At 39.3% G+C, this 26,321-nt stretch overlaps 2 protein-coding genes across 7 annotated transcripts in view; one reads left to right on the top strand and one right to left on the bottom strand.

The window, feature by feature from the left end:
• Window positions 1-2,220, top strand: part of LOC144631689 (uncharacterized) — a 61,316-nt gene extending 59,096 nt beyond the window's left edge. For both annotated transcript variants that reach the window (XM_078490186.1, XM_078490187.1), the window contains 3 exons: window positions 20-307; window positions 1,325-1,634; window positions 2,019-2,220. In XM_078490186.1, the coding sequence (XP_078346312.1) occupies window positions 20-307; window positions 1,325-1,629 (593 nt within the window). In that variant the 3' untranslated portion in view covers window positions 1,630-1,634; window positions 2,019-2,220. The remainder of the gene's footprint in view (window positions 1-19; window positions 308-1,324; window positions 1,635-2,018) is intronic.
• LOC144631705 (uncharacterized) lies at window positions 301-25,540 on the bottom strand. 5 transcript variants are annotated; one of them, XM_078490217.1, is made up of 26 exons: window positions 25,388-25,440; window positions 23,458-23,535; window positions 22,950-23,017; window positions 21,485-21,721; window positions 20,607-20,754; window positions 19,956-20,023; window positions 19,310-19,546; window positions 19,063-19,210; window positions 18,675-18,742; window positions 18,013-18,249; window positions 17,423-17,570; window positions 17,001-17,068; window positions 16,120-16,356; window positions 15,493-15,640; window positions 14,569-14,636; window positions 13,740-13,976; window positions 12,902-13,049; window positions 12,253-12,320; window positions 10,515-10,751; window positions 10,196-10,337; window positions 8,693-8,875; window positions 7,913-8,089; window positions 7,541-7,717; window positions 6,751-6,942; window positions 6,029-6,068; window positions 301-1,087 (listed from the first exon to the last, which is right to left on the bottom strand). In XM_078490217.1, exons 2-25 carry the CDS (start codon window positions 23,525-23,527, stop codon window positions 6,046-6,048), a joined length of 3,534 nt encoding a protein of 1,177 aa, XP_078346343.1. In that variant the 5' UTR covers window positions 23,528-23,535; window positions 25,388-25,440; the 3' UTR covers window positions 301-1,087; window positions 6,029-6,045. The 5 variants fall into 5 exon arrangements, with proteins under 5 accessions (XP_078346343.1, XP_078346344.1, XP_078346340.1 ...); XM_078490216.1 differs by lacking the exon at window positions 301-1,087 and adding an exon at window positions 5,311-5,424; XM_078490218.1 differs by lacking the exons at window positions 301-1,087; window positions 6,029-6,068 and adding an exon at window positions 4,665-5,424 and having other exon boundaries at window positions 25,388-25,540.
• Window positions 25,541-26,321: the final 781 nt, after the last annotated feature.

Here is a 26,321-nt window from a genome sequence, read left to right as displayed (position 1 = left end):
TTGTTCTTTTTGTCAAAAGCTGAATGGAAACCAGTTGGTTGCTTCAAAAACGCCGATCGTGCGCTTGACGTAGTGCTTGAGAGGGTGGGAAGCAAGCCATCGATAAAGGCTCGGTATGACGCATGCATAGCAGCAGCTGACCAGGAGGGTGTCACGATATTTGGTTTGGATGACAGGAGATGCTGGACGCACGAACACAATTCATACGCCAAGTTTGGGACTTCAGGACAGTGCAAGACTAAGAAGGGTCTAAGTGGCGGGTTATCAGAGTCTGAAACGATGTTTGTCTATGAAAAAGATGCTCAAGGTAACAGTTTAATAGGCTGTCTTTCTAAAAAACACCCACTCAAATCCGCGTCAAAAAATAATTTTGCCTGAAACTCTGGCAACTGAAGACTTTACCGACGCTAGACCTAAAACTGTTTTGGTTTGATTCAAAATGATTTTCTGGCCGCGTCAGGAGCCATTAAATATTTAGCGCTTTCGGGTCCGCTGCAACGTCTGGAAAAAAAGACAGGTTAGGCATTTTTCGAGCCGCTGTCAAATATTTAATTCGCATTGAACACCAACAATTTTTGTATCAATTTCTTCATCAACATTTCTAGTTTTCTAAGAAAGTAGCAACTTTTCCCCTCGATTTATCTGGAAATGCAAAATCAAGGATATAATAACCACAGCTGATTGGCATCGAACGAAGGTCGAAAAATGACCTTGGTTTAGAAGCGAATATTTCAATTTCGGGACGTAGATGATAACTCTACTCTACACAGCCGAAAAGTGTAGTCCTTTATCAGCTAGAATAAGCAAAATCACATGTACGTTTTCAGTATTTTAAAAGTTATGACCGTTTGTATCAGCACATGTGCGAGTAATAACGACGATATCAGCGAAAATATTGTTATTACTCGCACATGTGCTGATACCAGGCTGATACAAATGGTCATAACTTTTGAAATAAGTAAACTCCTCGTAGTACTATTTTCTATATTATTTTGTGACCGCAGCCGTGAAAATATCTGGCATGGTTCAGGCTATACACAATCTACGGGAGAAATCATATCTTCCAGAATTGATGTCGCACGTTGAACTGCAAGAAAGAAAAGTAAAAAAATAAAATGCTAGCCTCTCAACCTTATTTACTGTTTACTGCTCGCTTCCGCCCAATTTAAATCCATATTAAAATTTGCATAAGGTTTTATGCTTTTATGCCTAGAATAAGTAGAGGAATGGCTTTCAAGGATTAATAGTTTAGATACGTAGGAGTTTGGTGACGTCATATTAAAACCACGTCACCAATTAATTCGTTGCACAATTCTCTACACAGGCGTATGGCAACATAAGGGCTGCTACGTCAACAAGGCGTCTTCACTGGCTCTACCAGACTCCTTCGACAACAACGTGAGTAAGATACAAGGAAACGACAACATTTTTGACTACTGCAAGGCGAAAGCTGAGAATTTTGGCTACAAGATGTTTGGTGCTGAGGACAAGAACTGCTGGGGAGGCGACGACGCTGAGAACACATATGACAAGTACGGCGAGTCCTTAACATGTTCTGTCAGCAAGAGTGGTAATGGGTCCGGCAAGGAGATTAATGGAGACATGTTTGTCTATCGTTTTGAAGAATGAGCAAGGTTTGTTATCAGAAAATTCGTGTTTTGTGGTTTTCCACGAAAGGCGCATAATTAGAAAATCTCTCTTGGCTACTAAAACACGATTCGCGCTTTTGGTTAATGTGGGGCCGATCCAGGGTACTTTTAAGTCACTGATAAGTAGCGTCATTTGCGCATGTGCATGTTTTCCACTAGCCTGGTTGGGACACCCTCATCTTCAAAAGTAGCCTGTTCCAGGCGTTCAGAAAGGCTATTCGATTCCAAAGTGGGGGAGGGGGGGGGGGGGAGTGCAAGGGCAACTTATTCTACGTTTTCCTGAAGCTGGCCAGATGGCTATTCAATCTATTCTAGGTACCAAAGCATAACTCACTCGTATTACAGATTGCGTTTATTTTTGTTTTCCAGATTATGAACCACTAAAGACTGGAACGGACAGCTCTAACGAATTAACTATTGGGTACTTATTTAGGGGAAAATAGAAAAATGTCAACAATAGCTGGGAATGGGCGGGAAATTTATTGTTTCCAAATCATATGGCGCGAGGCTTTTAAACCATAACGATTTATGGTAATTGTTTAATGGGTAAATAAAAGAGCATTTAAAATCAGTTGTCAGTCTGTTCATTTGTATCATTTAGCTCCTGTTCCACATGTTGAACATGATTTTTGTAGTTGCTGTTGTTGTTTATGATTGGCTCCTTAAGGTGTGAACCCTAGATGTATTGTTTACACAAAAATATAATCCGTTATATTTTTATATGATAATAGAGAGAAAAATAAAAATAAAGATAATTACCGTAAGAGAAAATCATAATTTCAAAGACTATTTCCGGATCCAGGACGTTTCTGAACAAATTTATGATTTTTTTATATCTCGATAGAGCCTTTACCAAATGCAATACGCGAGGTTTAAGTCGGGTTGTAACAGTTTCCAAAAGAGGTCTATCCTGTGCGTTGGAATTTTCTGTCTGGAGGCAACTTCTATATTACTTCACGCTATGGCGATTTTAAGTGAGAATAATCAAGTAACATCACATATGTTTACAACATGTTTTGCAAAAGTGTCGCAGAAAAAGTCCCCGACCTCACCCCTAGGGTGGTTATAACACTACACAGAATAGCTGATATTTAATTATACAATAACCGAGCTATTGCGCGTGTTGTGATTGGTTGATGTCTGTCATCTCATCTTTTAGAGTACAGACGCACAGATGACGTCACGGGGTGGTGTGACTCACGCGCGTGATCAGAGTTCATAGTCCAAATCAGAGTTGTCGGCAAATTTTTCAAACTCGCGGGGCCACCACAAAGCAAAAAAGTTCAGCTTAATTAAAAATCTACAGTGAGAAATAATATTCTAAGCATCGTTCACCTTTCGAGGCATTTAACTGGGCTAAACAAGCTTGAATAAGACGGTGAACTACCGTATTTTCTCAATTAAACGCCGGGTACCGAATAAACGCCGGGTCTCCGAGTTGAAGTTGAAAATAGGCCCCTTAGGCATTTATTTGTGGTATAGTAAGCTGTAGGTATATAAGCAACATACATTTTTGACAAAAATGATGGATAAAACTCGTTGCTAATTAAAAATCGAGCCCGAATAAACTGCACAATTCAAATAAACGCCGGGTGCAGCAAGCCAAGTTTGAATTAAACGCCGGGGGCGTTTAATTGAGAAAATACGGTATTCGAGAAATTATCGAAATCTGTATGAAAGTGTTTGACCGATGTTGTACAGTTGGACGGCGCCACGGGAAACAAATGAATGGCAATTGAACGCTTATATTAATGCTTACAGATTTGAACAACTTTTCAAATGCAATAAAGGTTAGTTTTTTCATTCACTTTCAATTTTCCATTTTTCTGTTTATTAAATTGGTTCAACAGTGCTTCGTGGTTGCGGAAACTTTATCGTGAAATAAAAACAACTTTAGCTCACCGGTAGCGGCATTGCCCACACTGAAGTGTACAGAAGTCTTGTGTTATTGCATAAAACAAATAGGTTCCATTTTTCCGTGGGTCTGTTCAGCTATAAATCACAAAAGACATCAAAATGTCACAGTGGTATGAACATCAGTGACCCACTCACCTAGCGGCTCGTGGGCCACATTTTTTGCTCATACCACATTTTGACGTCATCTGTGATCTATAACTGAACAGACACACGGCAAAATGGAATCTATTTGTTAAATAGACGACGTTGATGAAATGGAGGGTATAGTAGGACAAAGCTTTTTTCACCAGGTTAAGTCTCTCTCGCAGATGATAAAAGCACGACGGAGATACAACCCGGTCTTCATGCAACTTATGTACAAAATTAATGATGTGAGACAAGACACAAAAACGAATGGAAACAATGTTAGCATAAGATATAACTGACGTGATCCCTGTGAACGGTAATAGCGAAAACTTCTATTCTTCGATACTCGGTCAAAGATTAACAAAAATCTGCTTGCTCTAAAAATATCGGCATGTTGTGCGGCAAGGCTAAGATCCCCATCCTTCCCAAAGTTCGCATGACGTCTCGGGCAGACCAACATATTTTCGACCTGTTGGTAAGTTTTACTCCCTAATTCTGTGCACATAATTATTACCAAAAGGAGCTCTTTGAAACACTTGTTCGCGTCCATCGCAGTACGATACCCGCTCGTCTCACTTTATTCTCTGTCAGAATAAGGTACGATCTTTCCTAAGAAATGCATTTTACATGTGATTTTTGTACCACTTTAGAGTAGACAAATGGAGCAAAATGTAATGTACAATGCAGCATTTAGCAATATTGATCCATTTCAAAGCGCGCCCGCTTTTGGGAAAATGCCAACACGTAGTTTCAGCCTAATGCTCGTTCCATGCCTAAACAAGTCAAATGAGTTCCCCCACATGCGGAACTCAAAATGGCCATTTTTTTTTCGCTATAGCAGAAATTATTTGCAGTTAAATCACTTTAAGACGCAAATGCACATCACCAGAGCAGACCATTATTTGTAGGCAATTATTTGCAGGTCAGTAGTAAGGTCTCAGGCAAAGAAAAGAAAGAAAAAATTGCGTCGAATGATAAATGCATTTATTACCCTTACTACTTCTGAATTACTACATTTTATACAATTAATAACTACTATTGCTTTAACGAGGTAAAAAAAAAAATAACAAGACCCCTAGTAGGAGCCTAGATATTTTTAGTATCGTGAGTGCAGCATGGGCGGCGCCAACCTCATTCTCAGGGTCTTTTTCTTTTTTTCGCTGTCTCTAACAAGAGAGGGGCAGTAGAGGAAGTACCAAGGAGAAAAGAGAAAAGTTAAAAAGTCAAGGCGCCCGATGGGCCGGAATGGCGAGTAAACTAAATTTTTGGTTCCGCCATGGCTTGCTTTCACGGATTCGCCCCTAGAACTCCTCAAAGAAAACAAAACTATCAAGCAGACGTAACAAAAAACAAAGAAACAAACAAGTACCTCTGACACTTTGGTACCAAGTTAAGGAAATTATCTCATTCATTCCCACTATCTATCTCAACTATTCTGATTTGTAGACAAAAATGTCTCCATTAATCTGCTTGCCGATCCCCTTGCCCTTTTTGACGGAGCATTGCGAGGACTCTCCGTACTTGTCATACGTGTTTTCAGCGTCGTCACCTGACCAGCAATTTTGATCGTCAACACCAAACACCTTGTACTTAAACTTCTTAGCTTCTGCGCTGCAGTACTCAAATTTGTTTTTGATTCCTTGTTTTTCACCAACTTCAGAGCCAAAGGAGTCTGGTAGAGCCAGTGAAGACTCCTTGTTGTTGAAAAAGCAGCCTAATGGTTGCCATGAGCCTATAACAAAATGAAGATCGAATTTACGTAATGTAGTAAAAATAAACTGCAGTGTCTATAGATTAAAATGGAAAAGTCATTTTGCACCGATAGTCGCATTAAAGGGACTGTGTCACGGATTTTAGTCAAATTTAGAATGGAAAATGAGCAACAAATTCCGCGAAATATAAAAATAACCTCTTAATTCAAAACAGGGAAGGAACATTTCAATGACACAGCAAATACAAAAGAAGGTACTGATGGAAAAAACGACGAAGATTGAAACTGATGGGTTTTTGAAAAGTTGTTGAGCTTCACAGTTTTCAAAGTTAATCTCGTTTGCTTATAACTATAAATTATAATGCCCGGGAGACAAATTTGTTTGCAATGACGCTATAGTTTTGTCATTTAGATCCAGAGAAGTAATTTCTTTTAAAATTAACTTTCATAGCGAGTTTTTGACAAAAATTAATATATTAAACTTTACTTATTAGCCGTGACATAGTTCCTTTCAGCACAAATAATTACGCCGCCCTGCATTTACATAACTATGTGGTTTGGTAAGATGGAGAGAGACCGTCATGCAAACTTTCTTATCTATGTAAAAAATAAACAAGTCTTTTACCGTGAATTCGGCTCAAGTCAGTCATGAAAATATTTTTTTCCTGTGCATTTAGAGGATATAAAAATAATTTGGATAGGATTAAAAGAAATAATTAATCACAAAACCCGGGAAGATTGGACTTAAATCTAAATTTTCACACTTTAGAGTTATTTCGATTACTCTTAATTACGTTATTACACAGGGATGAATTATCTCTCACTTTAGAATCAATAACTGACTACCGTAGAATTCCGGTTATAAGTCCTGGGCTTATACAACTTCGTAAGGGGTTTTGGGTGGGCTTATAAGCGGAGGGGCTTATATCCGGGAGGGCTTATAAGCGGAATGAAAAAAACGTTTCGAAACGAGCCACGGGAGTGTTGATGGAAATACGTTTTTAAGTTAAAAACGCATAATAAAGCAACATTTAGCCCTGTTCAGTACTGTCATCTGGTAGAGGGGGGCTTATACCCGGGGGGGCTTATAATCGGATGTATTTTTTTGTTTCCAGGATGATGGGCCTATAACCGGGGGGGCTTATAAGTGGGGGGGGCTTATAACCGGAATTTTACGGTATAGGAATAAAGAAGAACTCAAACCAATCAAACAAAACAGAATGCTGGTGCCTTTACGTGGTTCCTTAAAACAAATTCGACAATTTTCGGCATCACGTATATTGGAAGATTCTAACATAAAATGCATCAAAGGTAAATAAAAATCTTGAACATTTCGTTTATACTTACCTGGACATTTCTTTTTTTTGGATTTGCATTGTTTTGTTTCGCTGTCCTCTCCTAGTTTGGAACAATCTTTACCACCATTCTGTGGTTCAGGATTGTTACACAGCCTAACACGTGTGGTGGTGCCTTTCTTCTTTCCACAAGTTTTAGAACACTCGCTCCATTCTCCCCACGGTCCGTAACCTCCATCTTCTGCTGAATCATATAAGTCAGGACCATAGTTCGTGTTTTAACAGTTTATTATTTCCATCAATACCTAGTTTTAAAACTAATTGCAAGATTGTATATATGTAGGTTATAAATTAATAAGTATAGTAAAATTTCGAAAATGACCTCTGCCCCATCCAAAAAAAAAATAACAACCCTCCAAATTTCAGAAACAAAATCTATATTTAACTCTTAGAAGAAGATATAACTTTTCCGACAAAGCCTTACAGTAGCGCTTGGTTTGTATTTTGCGTTGTTAGAAGAGGAATGCTCCGAGCGACTGTAAAACATGTTTTGCGTGTTATTTCGGTCTGTTTATAGAGTTTTCCTTGTTGTATTGTATGCAGCCAATTAATTTTTGCAAGACCTTTTTTTGCGTGATTTTTGATTTAAATCGCACAAGTCTTGCGAACATAAATACGATCAATGTGGATATAACTTTTACTTACAATTGAAAATGCCAAAAATGAGGCTACAGGAGAGAAGCAATACTCAAAACTGTAGTAAATTGCATGTGTAACCTCCTTGTTCGAAATTGCGTGAATAATTGTTAGGAATCACAATTTATATTGATAGAACATCTTACTTGGACAGTATTGATTATTGCATTCTCTGCTTGAAGTACTTGGTCCCAGCCCGCTGCAATCATTTCCTCCGGCACTTGGAGGGGGATTGGTACAAGTTCGCTCTCGAGTTTGCTTCCCACCTCCACATGATTTTGAACATTTGCCGTATGGTCCCCAGGCAGAATAACCACCATCTCCTGTGATAATAGAAAATATATAGTATAACCGTTATAAAACAAATGCTTCAAAAATATGACAACTCTCTCTAAGCTGAGTCACGCCAAGGCAATGAATGCACCAAATGAAAGATATCTTTCGGGGATACGTAGGATGCTTCGCATACAGCTGCCTTATTAAAACCTAAAGAAATATCAAATATAATAGACACTTACTGGGACAATCATTACTATTGCAATAATCTGTTTCAAACGAGGGTCCAAGAACTGAGCAATCTTTTCCACCATACTGTGGGGTCGGATTGTCACATTTCCTGCTGCGAGCCCGTGTTCCTAGTCCACAAGAAACAGTGCACGTGCTCCATTCATTCCAGTTACTATAACCTCCATCCTCTGAAAAAAAATAATTGATTGATGAATCATTATTATTTTAATTAATTAATTTATTTATTTACTTATTAACTATTGCCATCTCTTTGGTAAAAGCTTCAACCTGCACTCAGATCTTAAATTTCTGATGACGTTGCTTTTTCTATTGAAAAAGAAATGGCAGCAAGCAAAAGAAACAAATATATACAACACTTAAGTCCTTGCTTACTTGCTTCCTCCTTGTTTCTTTCATGCTTCCTTCTTTGCTTACTTAACTAACTTACTCAACTAAACCACGGTTTTGCTTTTGCTCACTGGCAGAGCTTCTGATTTGTGTACGATCTTTCTGCTGGTAAGCGGCATGAACAAAGTAACTGATGAGCACAATGTTTGCCCATCTATAAAATGTTCTGCAAGTGCAAAGTATTTATAACAAACAAATAGTTGTTGTTTTAGTTGTTGTTGTAAATGTTGTTGTTGTCGTCGTTGTTGTTGCTGTTGTTATTGTTGGTGTAGTTGAAAGGGCTAAGGTGACAAGAGTATTATGTGTATCAGAACCATTGTAAACGTTAGAATAGCAGTTACGCAGTGGCAGTGATTTTTAATATTTTTCCAATAAATGCTTACCCGGACAAGGATCTTCATTGCAAGACCTGGTTTCCTGACTTGGTCCCAGGGACGAGCAGTCTGCTCCACCGTACTGTGGAGCAGGATTATTACATGATCGGCTTCTTGAACGTGATCCTCCGCCACACATGAACGAACATTGATTCCAGTCTCCCCATTCAGAGTAGCCACCATTGACAGCTCCTTGATCAAGCAAATAGGATATAAGTTATTTTTTACTGTCCATATATAAGTAGAACAATTCTTTTGTTTTCGAGATACGTCTAAAGTTGGATCAAAATATATTTGACTTTCCGACCAGTGTCGCTGACCGGTCACTTTCAGAATAGAGTTCGTTCGCACTTGTGTGCATGCCAAGATAATTGTGGCCAAAAGTTGGTTACTTATAACCCCAAAGGGAAGTGCAGGACGGGGTAATTGCAGGTGTGTATAATCTCATACATACAGTCAACTCTCGCCTTGCGGACATCCCGCTATTACGGACACTCGCTATTACGGACAAAATCCAGATCCCTGGCGAAAGCTCTCAAGGTGTAACTGAGAATGACTCCCACTATTAGGGAGTTACGGACACTTTCGAGGTACTAACATAACAGTTTTTATTGTTTTGACTCTCGATAAGCGGACACCATGAACTTCTCATATAGACTAATTAAGCAAAATTGCAGTCTGTTGTTTGTTATTTGTAAAAACACACTTTAAAAGGCTTCTGGAATATTTAGTTTCGCATCATTTCTTTCAGTAACTGTACAAAATTCTTTGCTTTTTCATTTTAGCTTGACCATTTCCCTCCAGACTCTTTAGAAAACAAGCCCTCTCCCTCCATTCCCAACGACTGATTCCCAACGAGTTTCACCACTGTACGTTGATGAGCGTCATAGTCTATAGTACTTAAATGTGTTAACAGCACTTTTTTCCCTCGCATCCCGCTATTACGGACTCTCGCTATTACGGACACAAAACAACGTCCCGAGTGTGTACGCTAAAACGAAAGTTGACTGTACTAATTCTCGGAGGTCGATGCTGTTTTCCTATGGCTTTCAAACCAGTTATTTGCCCCTGCGCTTAGTATCGGTGTTCTTTATTCGTAGCTAAAAAAATAAATTTCTTCCCAGTTGCACCGATTTAATTCAGGACTCATGAAAGCGACCTGATTTTTTTGAACTACTTCATATTCAATTTACATCCCCTTGCGTGAATAGCATAGAAAAAACTACACCGACATCAGAAAGACAAGAAAAAGGCCGCTGAATTATGGACATAAATTATGTAATAAGGCAAGAGGAAACGGAATCTTGGACAACAAGAGAAAACTTTTAAAGCACAGAGTGAAAAGGAGTTTTGTCGAACGCGAGAGACTCGGGCTCCCGAGACAGCTACAAACGAGTTTTATACCCGAAGACGACCAGTGCACTAACCGAAAAGACAAATAATTTGATAAAGGTTTGATAATGATACATGTCAATAATAATAATAGTATTAATAAAGACGTTTTTTCTTTACTTGAATCGCAACCATATAACTCCATCCTCATGGAAATATGTCCGTGCCATTCCTCTGGGAGGATTCGAATAAACTGGGCTTTAACTGGTTGGACCAAATCAGTGATGACAAGGGTACTTTGATCCTTGTTTCCGCTGTATTTCTGAAACGATATTAATTTAAACACTGTCAGTTACATGAAGCCACCTTCGTAAGGGTAGTTGAAAAAAATAGCACATAAGTATTAATCCCCTTTCAGACTGGGCTCTTTGATCCTTTACTACCGGCGATATTGTGACAATGGCCAAGCTTGGAAGGTTAATTGAAATTATTTTCCTACCTGATTTTGGACCGTAAAGTGTTGACCGTCCAGGCTGTAAGACACCCTGTATTCCGTGAGCCACTGCGCATAATCTTGTCGTCCCTGAAGGCCAATCTTTGTCACTTCCAAGCTTTTGCCAAGATTCACTTGAATCCACTGTCCTTTATCGTTTGTCTTGGCTGACCATGCGCCTGTTCGGCCTCCTCCAGCCATATGGAAGATCCTGGCATTGTTTGGTCCATGATTGGAATCCCACTAGTTTAAACATATCAAAATAGAATAATGGTTTAGGCGGTCGGTTAGTTCGGGAGCAGCGTGAAAAAAAAAACAAAAACAACAACAACAACAACAACAAGCACGGCGTCTCAATCAAACTTTTGAATTGAGTTCGGCAAAGCAATTTAGTTCGACACGCCATGCCGTGCTACACGACTCTGGCACGGCAGCGGTTCAAACGTCGTGCTTTTGCCGCACCAAACCAAATTCATAAATTATGTTAATGTATTTTGGCGGGATTACGTTCCCGCGAGGAGTTACGAGAAGACCCGCGAATAATACTACTTTACGGAGTATGCGCACAACCTCGTCTCCAGGTCTTCTCCGTTTTCAGCCGCCATTTTGAAAACGGAGAAGACCCTGGGGACGAGGTTAAGTATGCGCATTGAATTTTATTCTTGCCAAACGGCAAAAAACATGGCGGCCAGCCAAAGGAATACGAAATTTTCTCTGCTAAAAAGCACGTCGAGGATGTTTCATTCAACGAAGTAGATGACACTAATGACAGTCACAGGAAGCAGGGCAAAGAAGAATCTAGCGGAGCTGAATCTGAAATAAGCAAGTTTTCGGAAACTAGTCGGGCAAAGAATTAAACAAACATTCGCCGTACTTGGAAAAGTTTTTTTTCTATTGCTTTTCTTTGCGTTTTTTTTTTTATTTTAAAAGTAGGAGTTTTTGCTGCAATTTGGAAAACGGCGCCATTTTTGTTGGATCACCGCTGACTAATTGTTACGTAGCTTTAGTACTCCTGAATTTGGTACGACTGTGGCACGACGTCTGAATCAGAGTCGTGCTTCTGCCGTGCTACAGTCGAACCTAATTGCAATTTAGTTCGGCACGGCAGAAGCACGAAGTCTGAACTAGGCCTAACTTTTTTACTTGTTTTGGTCACTTAAGAATCAAGATGGTGATGTATTTTTAGTTTAAACGTCTGTGTACTCCAAGATTTTGAGACGTTTAAAATGAATATTAATGAAATGTGTCGCGAAAAAGGGCACAATGAATACGAATTCATTAAAGGTCATTGCCCCGAAATCAGAGACCTGAACATAGATTTCCAAGCAAACTTTGCCTACTGGTTTATTACTTTAAGGTGAAATAAAAAAGTGGGTTCACCATACTGGTTTAAGAGCGGGAAGACCTTGTATATTCCAAGTACTGGCAAAGGACACGTTTTTATTTTTCAAACACAGAGAGTTGATCTGGTTTCATTTTACAGAACGAATTTTTTCGTTGCATCCAAAATATGAAGAAAAAATGATAGGTCACCATACTCGTTTACGACAGGGTGACAATTTACTTCTTTCGCGGGCTAAGCCGCATAGAAAAAAGCCGCCATTTTGTTTATGTGCGCGCGCTAATTACGCGTAAAATTCTGCGCAGTTAAGATACGCAATGCAATACAGGGCAATGGCCTTATAAACGTATTCCACTTAACAGGCTATATTCATACGACAGCCATTCTCCCCTTTTCACTTACCACTGACGAAGCCGTTATGGCGGAATCTGGTATACCATTGGCTTCCAACCCCAGTGGCGACATACAATCTAAAACAAGGCCATTAAAAAATTATATACATACACAGTGCACTGGAAATTGGGACAGGAGATAACTTTCCAGAGAGCTCGGTTTTCTAGGCCAGCGATAAGAGAGTAAAATTGCGAGTGGATTGAACAGCAAGCAGATATTTCCAAGCGTGAGCGTCATTGTACGTTTTTTGGCTTTCCCTACATAATACGTCTGTGCCATATGTGCTCACTGCTCTGGTGTAATGTGGGTCGATGCCACGAAATGTCTCGGGACAGGCTCCCATGCCACTTTGTCCGATAAAAGATAGAGTTCCCGTGAGGGGCCCTTGAATAGCCAGTAATTTAGATAAAAAACAGTTAACGTTTCAAGTGTATAATTTTCGTTGTAATTGTTGACTGTGTGAGGGATACCAGGAAAAAAGTTATTTCAAACGAAAATTATTTAGTGATATCTTGAAACGATTGGATGTAAATTTGAGACACCACTTGCCTCCTTTGTTACCAAGGTGAATACTAGTAAAGTAGACGATTTGACTGTGTAAATTTAGGAGCTGGTAAAGTGGTTCCCCAAAGATCAGTTTGAACACAGGGATTGTTACCTGAATAAATATTGCAGCCATACAATTCCATTCGCATGGACATGTGACCATACCAAGTCTCTGGATAAATACGAACGAAACGAGCTTCGATTGGTTGAATCAGGTCATTAACTATTACACTATTCCTGTCCGTGTTGGCCTCGTACACCTATAATGCAATAGGTTGCATAACATTAGCCAGGTCAACAACAACACATTTGAGCCTTATTTGCATGGCTATAAAACGTTACGTTATCAATACAGGACGATACGTACTGCACTAACTGGTTGAAAGGTGACAAAACCATGACTAAGCACTGGTTCCCTTTTGAATTATTCGTTTTCAATAAGCACTCTTAGTTCTGGGGAAGGTAAAGCCTGCTTTCGAGCCAAGTGGCTCATCAGGCCGGAGCTTATCCCTGTTTCTGTAGCATTAAGCGGATAGGAGTATTCCTACTCCCCCCTGGATGGGATGCTAGTCCATTGCAGGGTTACCCCCAGCAGTAAATTCGCCGGTACCCATTTATACACTTGGGTGGAGAGAGGCACTACGAGAGTAAAGTGTCTGGCCTAAGAACACAGGGCAGTGCTCCGGCCAGGTCTCGAACCGCTTCCCATGATGTTCTGGAGAAACCAGTATATAAATTTAATTTACTTCTCCAGGTTCTTTACGGATGACATTACAATGGAAGTGTAAAAAATGAATAAAAGAAAAAAAACATTGATCTTCGGTGCTGTCCTTTTCCGCATTGCAGAATATGTCTTCCTTCCTTTTATTTTATTTTCTCTTGATCTTTGAAGTAAAAGTTGAATTACACGTATACTTACAGCACTAGTTGTAATAAGTCGCTGCACCTACCTTGTTTTGGAATACAAAATGGCCGCCGTACTTGCTGTAAGCCACTTTATAGGTTTTCACCCATTGATCATGGTCGTATCGGCCCTGGGTCGCCACCATGGTCACCTTTGTCGTCTCGCTAAGATCCACTTCTATCCACTGGCCTTTGTTATTGAGCTTAGCAGACCAGGCACCAGTCCTCCCCCAGCCAGACACATGGTGAAGTCTCGCATTGCTAGCTCCATGTCTTCCGTCCCACTACAAAAAAATAATTTTTAAGTTTCATACCTGATATCATAACTGGTATCATAATTGATATCCGTTACCCGAAGACAAACGAACAAACGAACAAAGTCACCATTTTAGTTCTAACTTTCTAATCAAATCAGTGTTCAAAAAATTATGAAAACCAATGAAGTTGCATTTATTTCAAACGCAGTTATGCCGTGTTTATTACTGTACTTTTTTCCTATTTACCAGCGATGAAGCGCGCTGTAGAAATTAATCGGAGGGTTATGAAATATATAAACCCCTTTCTGGCTTGCTGATATATTGGAGGATAACGCTCTTGGCTGAAAGACTGTCATTAAAATTTCACAGTTGGCACAGTTTCACAGTTCACTTCTAGGGCAACAGTTGATTTTTCGGACAATCTTTCTGCCTCAAGCATTATCCTCCAATATACCAACCGCCTGAAGGGGTTTGTGTACTAATTATGAAAGGGCCTATCCGAGATATTCTCAGATAGGTAAATAATAGAAACAGCAGATCAAAAGTAGAGCTAACTCGATTACGTTCAACTTAGATTGCATAGTTGCCGACGAAAACATTATAGAAGACTTTCCCTTACCTCGGAGGAGGCAGTAAATGCCGAGTTTGGCAATTTCTTATTGGTCAGTCCAAGTGGTGACACACATACTAAAAATATCATTTTAAATACATGATAACAATTGCATTAGTACAGCTAGTGATAGTAGGAAGAAACAAGGCAAAAAAGCATCAGGAAGAGAGAAAAAAAAGATGAAGAGATTGCGCTAGAAAGTTGCATTAAGGAACGAGTGAGATTACCCATCATCAGTACCAAATGAATGTAGAGAAACTTGGCTTTAAAGACGAACAATCCGAACGCAGTAGGTATTTATGGATAACTTAAATAACGGCCACTGTAAGGGTCCTGGTGGATATTTTCAATTGATTTTTGACTTCAGTTCTACATCTGCTGACAGTAAGTTTAAAATTGTTGTATCACAACTTTTGAAGATTACAAGGTTCCCACCGTGCTTATCCCCTCAAACACGTTGAGCATCTCTCCAATAGTACTACACCATTTGTCGGAAAGAACCATTGAGACCCTTTGAGACACTTTCAACATCCTTTTACAGAAAGGAGCCCAAATGTGCGACCAATTTTTATTTATTACATTGTCTCGTGTAAATTTTATAAAATAGAGGTCAGCTCGAAGCTCTCCTCGGCTAGTGATTGGATAATGACTGCACGAACGAATGTGAATTCAATAAAAGTGGTCACACGTTTAAGCTCCTTGCTGTACATAAGCTCAGCATTGGTTGAAGCAATATCATGTATTGTATATACCCTATGTCGCTAAGTAAATACTGGCAATGCAAGGGAGGTGGATCAAGCTATTACTATCTTCGACTTCACAGCTAAATTGTAAAGACATTTGGAAACAGCCTAATGGGTTTAGGAATTAACTTTGGAATTGGTTTAACGGAACAAAAAAAATGAGGAATGATATAAGACAATTAGATCTAACCTGCATCAATATTGCACCCATAAAGTTCAAATCTCATCGAAATGTGACCATACCATCCCTGTATATTCAGCCGGATAAAAAGAGCCTCGACGGGCTTGATAAGAGTATTTACCACGACGCTGTGTTGATCACTGTTGGCTTCATAATCCTTAAATGACCACAAAAATATAAATCAAGTATAACAAGTGAACTTGCTTTCTGAAATATTTTTCGAAAATGTATCAAGTAGCTGTAAATGATCCTAATTTAAAATTGCAATTTTGCAAAACTTCCCAACACAGCGTTTTTTTGTGAGATGAAAGAAGTGGAAGCACAACTTTGAGTTTTCCCATATAGCAGTTTTATTTGAACACAACTGAAAATTTCACTTCGACCAACCACTTTTCAAAAACGCCAACCTACGACCCCCCTTTTCTCCCAGGATGACCGTTGTTGAAACACATTATCCTTTCAGCGTTTGTACGATTCTGAGTAAATTAAGAATATCCTATTCTGTTAAGGAATCAAGGTATCAGGCTCGTGTTTTTGTGACATATATTATAAAAGGCGCAGGCAAGTCAGAAAATAGCCACCTTCATGAATACTCTTTAACTGAAACATGCGATGTACTGAACAAGTGTAGCTTACATGATCTTGGAACTTAAACTCTTTTCCAAATGTGCTGTAAGACACCCTGTATTTCGTCACCCACTGTGCATTGTCCGAACGGCCCTGGCTTGCAACCTGCGTCACTCTTTTGACTTCTCCAAAATCGACCTGAATCCATTGTGATTTGTCGTTTGTCCTTGCAGACCAGGCACCTGTCTTGCCACCGCCTGCCATATGGTACAGTCTTGCATTGGTGGGTCCATGGTTTCCATCCCACTAAAGCAAGCATAACTGATTACAAAAGAGAGTACTTGTACATTTTGTATACTTGGAAAAATACGTGCCAGTTAGAAATTTTGGATTGAAATTAAAATGAAACAAAGTAAGGATATCACAAGGGTTTATACCATAGTTTATTATGGATAATCGTAGACGTTTTTTGTAAATGATTTAAGGTAACCATTTATAGGAAAACAGAATGGCCTATTTGTTGATGAGTTGACGTAAATTACGCGAAGTAGAGAGTGCTACCATTTCCACGTATTGTGCTCTAAGCAAGGTTAGATACATTAATCACACGGTTAATAGCTTCTTCTTATCTGGTGCTCAGATGGAGGGGTGGGGACGGGGGCTTTGATGTAACGCGAGGACATAGGAGGTGTACTAGTGGTAAAACTCGTTCTATCTTCATGCCGCCGAAACCAGTGATGAGCACCAGCACTAAATAACTATCTCGCTTCTTCTTCCAGGGTTTAGAGTATAATTACAATCCACGTAAGTACCTGAAGGGTTTGAAATCCTTACTGGACAATTTCAGACACCTTATTCCTTTCCATCATAATAATGGCGATGATCCTGTCTCACGACAAAAGTAATGCTTCAAAAGTTAAGAGAACCCTACTTCATAAAATTGCACCTACTTTTGACGATGCAGTGATTGCGTAGTTGGGTAGTAGCTTATTTTCCATTCCCATTGGCGATGCGCAATCTGATAACAAAAAAGCGAAATAGAAATTGTAAAAAAACATGAACAGTAAAGGTTTACCTGAAGGCTCTGTTTACTTCAACACAGAGCGAGCCTATACAAAAAAAAAAAAGGAAACAGCGCTTTGTTTTCTTTAACAGGCTAAAAATGGCAGGAGGCAATACGTTTATGGAATTCTTGTTTGCTCGATTTTAAAGAACTGGCTTACATAGTTTTGCTACAATATGACATGTAATTGACACTCAACTTATTAAAAATAAAGACCAAGTGGAGGGTGTCTGTGGAGTCTCTCCGAGGAAGAACCTGGCATGCTTTGTCAGTCGTAACTTATTTAATCCAGTTTCAGTTAAAGCATACCTGATATCACACTGCAACCATAGAGTTCCATTCTCAACGAGATGTGGCCATGCCATTGTTGGGGATTAAGACGGACGAACCGGGCTTCTATAGGCGCTTCTAAAGTGTTTACTACAACACTATTTTGATCACTATTAGCTTGGTACACCTAACAAATATCACAAACAAAATTTGAATTTTATGATCTTTAACAAATACTATATATACTGGTAAAATGACAAGCTTAGCTACTTCTGGCGCAATTCGAATCACCTTTTTAATGCTATATTTGTTCTTATTTTCTATAAATTAGTCAACGCTTATCTAATATGATCTGCCATGGTCCATACATTGCTAAAAAGAAATATACGAAAATACTGTTGCCTAACTCCATCTCACCAGCAGCTTAACATTACAATGCTCACGTGCTTTGCGTTTCTCTACAATTTACACAGGCAGATGGAAACGCCCAGTAAGTTTGGGAGAACTCAAAAGGTGAAGCAAACAAACACGAACATTAGATAATAAAACTCCTAAAACTGAATGGGGAGCATCATTTTTCCTGTTTTGTTACGTGTGGCATAGCAAACAAAACAAGTATTTTTATTTACTTTGTTCTGAAAGTTAAAATGCACTCCGTCTGTGCTGTAGGACACCTTGTATTGTGTCACCCACTGAGCGTAATCTTGCCTTCCCTGTGTAACTATCTTGGTCACTTTGAACATTCCACGAAGATCCACCTGAATCCATTGTGATTTATCGTTTGCTTTTGAAGACCAGGCCCCTGTCTTCCAACCTGCTCTTACGCGGTGCAGTCTTGCATTGGAAGCTCCATGGTTACCGTCCCACTAAAATAACAATCGAAAAATATTTTCCGAAATGGAGGTGAATTTCGATTAACCGAGCTATTTTGCAGTTCGGTAAATATTCTAAACTAAAAACCACTATCCACCGAGACTGAGGAAAATAATTGTTTTATCATATCGCCGGTGAGCCGACATAGTCCACGAGAACAGATTTAAACAACTTTCCGATTTTAATTTTTAGGTATTTCACATTTCATATGCAAAAGCCAAAAAGAAGGGAAAGCAAAAGTAGGAGCAAAGAGAATTAAGACATTAAGTGACAGGGCGCTTCTTCGCGAAGGGGTCCAGTAGAAATTCCCTGTATCTAATTATGAGTCACATCTTGAGCTCAAAGTTTAGTCAGTGCCCTGGAAGCTAAATCGTATTTTTACGGTGTTCACAAGCCGCTTGCTTTGAATGTCTCTTACCTCGGATGAAGCTGAGATGGCGTAGCTGGGAATAACACTGTTCTCCATTCCTAGAGGCGTTGCACATTCTGAAATACAAAGTTGTGCATATAATCCCATGTATGCCCTGTTAAACCCTTTGATACCCTAGTATAAACCCTTGTTTACCCCTGTTTACCTTTTTTCACTCCTGTAAACCTAGCTCTGTATAGCTTCATATGAATTACTTGCCCAAATAGTTTTTATGGTATATCACTTTTATTTTTAAACAGGAGATTATTATATCAAGGTTATATCATGTGGTACAATTCCGTTCTAGCGACGACGCCCAGCAGGTTTCAGCGTAAATACATTATGTAATATTCATATATTCAAATAACATATATAGCAAAAATAAACCAATAATCACCTGATGGTAAACGGCAACCATACAGCTCCATTCTCATGGATATGTGTCCATACCAACCAACTGGGTTGATACGAACTACACGAGCCTCAATGGGTGCCTCTAAATCATTGATGACAATACCGTTTCGATTGCTATTTCCGTTGTATACCTATCCAAATACACATGAATATAGTTATTTCCATTTATACATATCCGGAATGTAACATTTTGTTCTCAAAGACCAAAGTATTAAATCAACAAAACTCACCTTGCTTTGGGTAGTAAAATGTACACCATCAAGACTGTACGACACTTTGAACTTGGTAACCCACTGGTTGTAGTCATATCTGCCCTGGATTCCAACTTTAGTTACTTTGGTGGCTTCTGAAAATGTTACTTGAATCCACTGGTTTACATCATTTGTTTTGGAAGACCAGGCACCGGTTTTACCACCACTGCTGGGTCTGTTGAGTCTGGCGTTTGTAGGTCCATGGTTACCGTCCCACTAGAATCAATCAATCAATCAATCAATTAATTAATCAATCCATCGATCGATCAATCAATCAATCAAACAGACAGTCAGTCAGTTAGAAAGTCAGTCAGTCAGTCATTCTGTCAGTCTGTCAGTCTGTCACTCTGTCAGTCTGTCACTCTGTCAGTCGGTCAGTCAGTTAGTCGGTCAGTCAGTCAGTCAGTCAGTCAGTCGGAAAGTCAGTCAGTCAGTCAGTCAGTCAGTCAATCTTAATCAATCAATCAGCCACTCAGTCAGTTAAACAGTCATCAGTCACCAATAATCAACCTGTTGAACACAGCTAATGGGATTTACAAAAACAAAGTGCATGGAATTGTTCTAAGTCAACTGTAAAGTGAAAGACAAGTTGTACAAAAATTGTTACTTGCAACAGTTGTTTTACCTCTGAGGAGGCTGTGATTGCTGAGTTGGGAATCCGGTAGTTTTCTATACCCAAAGACGTTGCACACTCTAAAGGGAAAAAATGTCATGATAATATCTAGAAAATATAGAAACCCAAAATATTAAAGAAATAGTTGAAACCTTTTCTTCTAAAGCGAGTGACGATAATTGAAAAGATGGTGCTTGCAGTCGGTTGGGCGTGTAATTGTAGCAGGCTCAAAGCATTTTGAAGAAGATACGGAGCTGCTTCAACGTATATGAGCTCGTTATCTGTGCCGTTACCATTGCTTTGCTCTACCAAATGAGCAAAACGTTCACGATGATAAACGGACGTGAAAATATAAAAAAAGTAAAAGTTCGATTAACGTTTAATCCTGGGTTTTTCTCTAAGCTCTGGATTAATTAATTTTAATGAACATTTGATACAAGAAAAACTTTCTCCGCAATTAAAATCAACTAATAACTACACAAACAAATCTCAAACCACAGGGTACAACTGCACGTATCAGAAGGACTTAGTCTATCTATAACGGGGCACGTCTGTAATATAAAAACACGGCAGAGGTGCCATTGGAGAGTGGTGTCCGCTTTTTAAATAGTTGACGACAAGGTGTGCTTGAAACTCCAATTTAGTGATATAGATTATCTTTACCTGAATGCAAGCTACAACCATAAAGTTCCATTCTCAAGGAGATGTGTCTATACCATGCATATGGATGAAGACGGATAAATCGGGCTTCGATCGGTTCCATTAAAGTGTTAACTACAACACTGTTTTGATCATTGTTTCCTTTGTATATCTGTACAAAGAGAAAACCGGTTTAATGTAAGAGCAACTTGGCAACGGGTGTCGATCGTAGGAAGCGGATCGAGCGCTGCCCTAAGTTGCATTTGGAAGGACACTTTACTCTCACGGTGCACCTTTCCAGCCGTGAACTGTTTGCAAAACCCGAAACATGCTGGGAAGGAGATGGCAATACTCCTAATTCCGTCATGTTACGTATGCCGTAATTAAATGCCTGCAACGATATTGCTGTTTGGCTACACAAACCCATAGGGTTGAGATGGACTGTGAACGAAGACACTGAATTTATGCCACTTTTCCCTTGGTTGGATTAAGACAATACGACAATTGGTTCGTTTTCGAGTTCTTATTTGCCCCAGTTTCAACTAGTCATGGTGCAAAACATTAGTCCTTCTTTTGTACGCAAATGAGCCTGCGAGAAAAAAATCAAATGTTTTATAAGAATTGTTTTGAAACATCGAAAATGTCCTGAAAATCCACACTTTGGAAGTATTATTATGGGTGCTGTTGGGTTCTCCAGGATCCCATAAATCGCTGAAATACTAATAGCACGACAAAATATTAATAGACAGTGACTGTAATAAGCAAGATTGATCATCAAAAAAATTTTCTCTTGCAAAGTCAAAACAACATAATGAAACAAGAAGTAAGCGTAAAAAAAACATATAATAAATAATATAATAATAACGCTTCTATTCACGAATCAGTTTATTTGACCTACCCACCTTTTCTTGGAACTGGAAGTTATTTCCATCCAGACTGTAAGATAGCTTAAACGCTGTGACCCACTGTGCATGGTCCTGCCTTCCTTGAATTGCCACTTCAGTCACTCGAGTCAGTTGACGAAGATTCACCTGGATCCATTGTCCCTTCTCGTTTTTCTTGGCAGACCAGGCTCCTGTCTTGCCTCCACCAGCTGGGCGATTAAGCCTGGCATTGCTAGGCCCGTGGTTTGCGTCCCACTATGATGGCAGACATTGGCATCAGTGAAAGTAGAGTTCGAAATTATAGCCAATAAAAATGAATAGCCAGCCGTTCGTAACACATGTGACCAATAAAGAAATGTCTAATTTTTTTATGTTTTGCATGCTATCAGAAAATCATTCATTATGTAATGATCTTTATTCATTTTTGCATATTGGTTTCATTTCATAATGGAAAATAATTTTTTTAGAGAGGTTAAAAGATTGATTTGTCCATAAATTTTTTTTCAAAAATGATTTAAGCAAATGAATACTTAGTTTTATTCCCAACCCAGGTCGGAAAAATATAACATCGAAAACAAGTAAATCAAATTAAAGACCGCCAAGTATTTAGATTTTTCCTGCAATCCAGAAGTCATTTTGTTAAAGCATGCGCAATTCATCTGACAAGAGAACAGTGCGTGCGCTAGTTGTACGGGAACGATTTTGAGATTCTTTGCATGTGTAAAAAACTGCTTTCCCAAATTCAATTTCATCTGACTGATTCTCAGACGTGAAGTCAACAATTAGTCAGGAAGTTTTTCGGTAGTTTCTTATTGTTTCAACTTATTTAGTGAGTTTGAAGAAGTGCTTGAAAGAAAAGTTTTTTGCACATCTGGCGCGTACAGAAAGCGTCAGTAGCCTGTACACGCAATACAGCTGCGCGCGCTCTTTTAACACCTTATCACACTTTTCACAAGTTATACTAGGCCTAGAATCCGTAAATTGAAATCAATTTCCACCATCATCATTGTTACTCATGCCTGGGTTGGTATTTGATGTGATAGATTTAGCTGTGCTCTACATTTAGTCATTTACAGCAGGGATCAATTTTACCCCCAAATAACGACGACGACGACGACGACGACAACGAAGACGAAGACAACGACAACGACAACGACGACGACGACGACGACGACGACGACGACGACGACGACGACGACGACGACGACGACGACGACGACGACGACGACGGCGGCGGCGGCGGCGGCGGCGGCGACGACGACGATGATGATGATGATGATAACGATGATGATGATTTAAATCCGGCAGCAAATAAAGCAAACTGACAACACTGCTAACGAAAATACGTGATCCACGATTGATAATTATCATGACGTTATAGAAGGAATTTACCGTTGCCCCAACCTTATATTACACCTCCAAGTACAGAACAATAACGTTATATTAGAGCAGTGGTACCATTTGGTATGGTATATTTCCTTACCTCGGAGGAGGCGGTAATGTCAGAGTTTGGTATATCTCCATTCTGTATTCCAAGTGGTGAGTCACAATCTAATAACAATACAGTTCAGTTTTTGTTAGAAGTTCATAGTCAAAAGGTTTCATCTTGTACTCTGGTGCGAGCCATCAAATTCGCTCAAAGGCTTTTCTTGGAACAGATTTTGTAGGTAGTGCAATTTTGTCGGATGCGATTGAAGTTGCTGCCTTAGTAGCTGCGAAAATCGCATACAATTTTCCATAATTTAACATTGCCACCTGAAGATGATGCAATTATTTCTTTAAAGAGAGTGTAAATGCCCGAGAAAAGAGAAACGAACAAACTGTAAACTGTTACCTGAGAAGCAAAGAATGCCTAGAAGTCTCAGAAAAGCTCTTAACTGAGACTGAGAAATCCCAGTTACATTGCAAATAATCCAAACAGAAGGCTTGTTTGAGAAAAGAAAAAAATCGGATAATAAATAATGCATGCATGGAAGTGATTCACAGCTTACGCTTTTTGCCAGATGCCATTGTCTGAGCCACAGCTACCAGACCAAAAAACACAATCAACCAAGGAGACATTTCGTGGCCTGAAGGGCAAAAAAAATATATCACAACTGTACGTACCTTCTACAAGAGTGCAACACTTTACAGTGGAACGCACTACTCCCTCTCCCCAACTAAAGTTGAGCCCGAATGAGTTCACCTTTACTCCGTCGCCTTTTGAACAAGGAGCTGAAAGCCTTCTTCACCTCGCCCCCTCCTCATTTTTGCGCACGTCTGAATCCGCTAATTGCTTTCTAGATCAAAGTGAGCAAATCCTTAAAATATCAATTATCAAGTTCTCTTCCATTTGGAGAAGCGAGAGTAGATAGTGCGAATATAGAACTTCTTGATGCTATTTTTTTGGAATAATTATCTCACCGACACGTCGATGTTTGGCGCCAGAATAAATGAATCTCAGATATTGGCTGCGTTCACATCTAGACTGCTAACTATAGTTAGGACGGCGTTAACTATAGTTAGCTATTTCGGTAATGTGACCGCTTCTCCGTTCGCCCTAACTATAGTTAGAAAATTTACGCCTCGCTGATCCAAAACAATACACACTAACTACAGTTATACCCAAGCAAGGTTAGTTACGTCGTAGATGTGACCGCAGCCATTGTTTTTATTTAAGTGCTCACTTAGCTGACAATCTTTACATGAAAACATCGTCGGAGCCAACATGCGAAGCCTCTGTGTACCGAATAAACATAAGCGCGTGGAAGTCATCTCTTGAAAAACTTATTTCGATTCATAACGCAAACGAAATGTCAATCACAACAAATCAGTGACTACGTAACTTTGTTTCTAAATTTAATTTTACAGTTATAATCCGCTGAATAGAAAAATTCACAATTATTCAAACAATTCGTCAAAAACCCCCAAAAAGCACACGAAACTAAGACTTGGCCCTAGTAAGTTGATAAAACAGGCACAGGCTGATCCGTTTGTGATTTTGTCTCATCAGAAAAGCGTTGATGATTGATCAAATTAGTGACCAGCTGAACAAGTTATACTTGTCTTATTTGCGGATGAAGTGCGTCATCTGTGAAATTAATTCAGGAGACGCACTGTACAAAACAAATATTAGGTACTGAAGAGGAACCGTCTTTGTTCGTTGTTTCTATTTGTGTACAGCGAAAAAGCAAACCTAACTAAGATTGAAGTAAAATGACAAGGCAGTTTGCTTTATTTGTTAACTATTTTTGCCTTTTCAGAAATCCGTTGGTAAATGGTTGATTTGATCACTGTTTGAGCAAATTGATGGAACACGCTTCATAGCAGACTGTCCTTCCGGACTAAAGTGAGTCTTCTGTGAAATTAATTTCACCAACGCACAGTACACTGGTTGTATAAGGAACTGATCACGAATTTACGTACGTCCGGCCAATTCTCGGAATCGCGGAAGAGTCTTAACTTGGAGCCAAATACAAAAAATTTATTGCTTCTCTCAGATCACTCCAGAGTAAATCTTTCAGGTTTTCCCTACAATGATGCCGGTATTTATTTGCAGAAAGACACTGCAAATGTGAAGTGCCGGACTCTCGACTTCTCCCAAGGAAACTCAAGGACGACACATGGAATAATTAGAGACCTGGCAACTGAAAACGGCATAAAACTGAATGTAATTGCATCCCTATCTATCATCTATATCAAACGGGTAAAAAAACAAAGGGCAAATTATTTACTCGTGGGAATAGCATACCAGGCGTCACTGTCTGTTGGCTCTCGAAGGGAGAACGAGTCGTCATTTGTTTTTTAAAACCAACTTGGCAGTGTATATAAGTTTGGTGGGAATTAAACGATGAACGCATAAACCTTTTCGGTTGCCAGATATTACGATTATTGACTGAAAAAGCTATATATTTTGAACTTGTAGAAAAAACGAGAACTTACCTTCCAAGGGGATCGAGCGACCTGCACACTGACTCAACGAATATACAGTAGACTTTGTGGGGATTAATTCATCACGTGAAACTAAAATACGTTCTGTATTGTGAATCGGGGCTGTTCTGTTCTGACTGGAGGATAGCTTGATGTTACCATGGTCACTGAATTTCATCTGTGGAGTTGATTAATCGAACAACCCACGCAGTGTGCCTTGAGCGATTTCCTTTAAGAGTTCCCCGTCATATGGGTCAAAAAGTAATGAAGACATTGATTTTACCGAGTAACAAAGAAAGGCGCATGCATTCTTAAAGATTTAATATCCGGAATATGCACTCCACAAGGTATCGAGAAAAATTACCTACCCTCTTGGAGAATACAGTTTTTGAATATGTGCACAATTTTGGACTTTTTGGCATTGCTGCTGAATTACATTATTACAATGTAAAGGAAATAGAGATACTGAACGTATGAAAATGGTTGACAAACAATCGTCATGTTCCCCTCCGTTAATTTCACAACAGGAAGTAATTTCACAAACATGCTCGATTCCCACAGAATGTAATTAGAAAATGAAAATGAGCTTGGATATCGACATTAAATTAGTTTTAACATTCAGTGTCTTATATAAATTAAAATAGGTCAGGTCAAAGTGAAGAAAGCGTCTGCAAGCAGGCTAGCTACTTCAAAGCCATCTGGTCTTTATGTTTTTGTGAGGAATTAGATCATTGTGGCCATAGATGCAATTCAACATACACGAATGGGCACAGACAATTATTTGAGGTAAACTGTTGTGGAACAGGCAGCTTCAGTTGTTAAATCGTTAATTAAGTCGATTTTTATAGTGACCTTGCTGTGGACATTCATCCGTTGGCTATCTGATTGATAAGCTTTAAAGAAACCGACAAGAGACTTCTTCACGCGACATTACAGCTGTTTCCAC

This window comes from Oculina patagonica, chromosome 12, assembly GCF_052425735.1.
Source record: "Oculina patagonica isolate OP01 chromosome 12, crgOcupat, whole genome shotgun sequence".
Classification (NCBI taxonomy): Eukaryota; Metazoa; Cnidaria; class Anthozoa; order Scleractinia; family Oculinidae; genus Oculina; species Oculina patagonica.
Note: the sequence above shows the minus strand (reverse complement) of the source record. Positions and strands in the feature narration are given on the sequence as shown.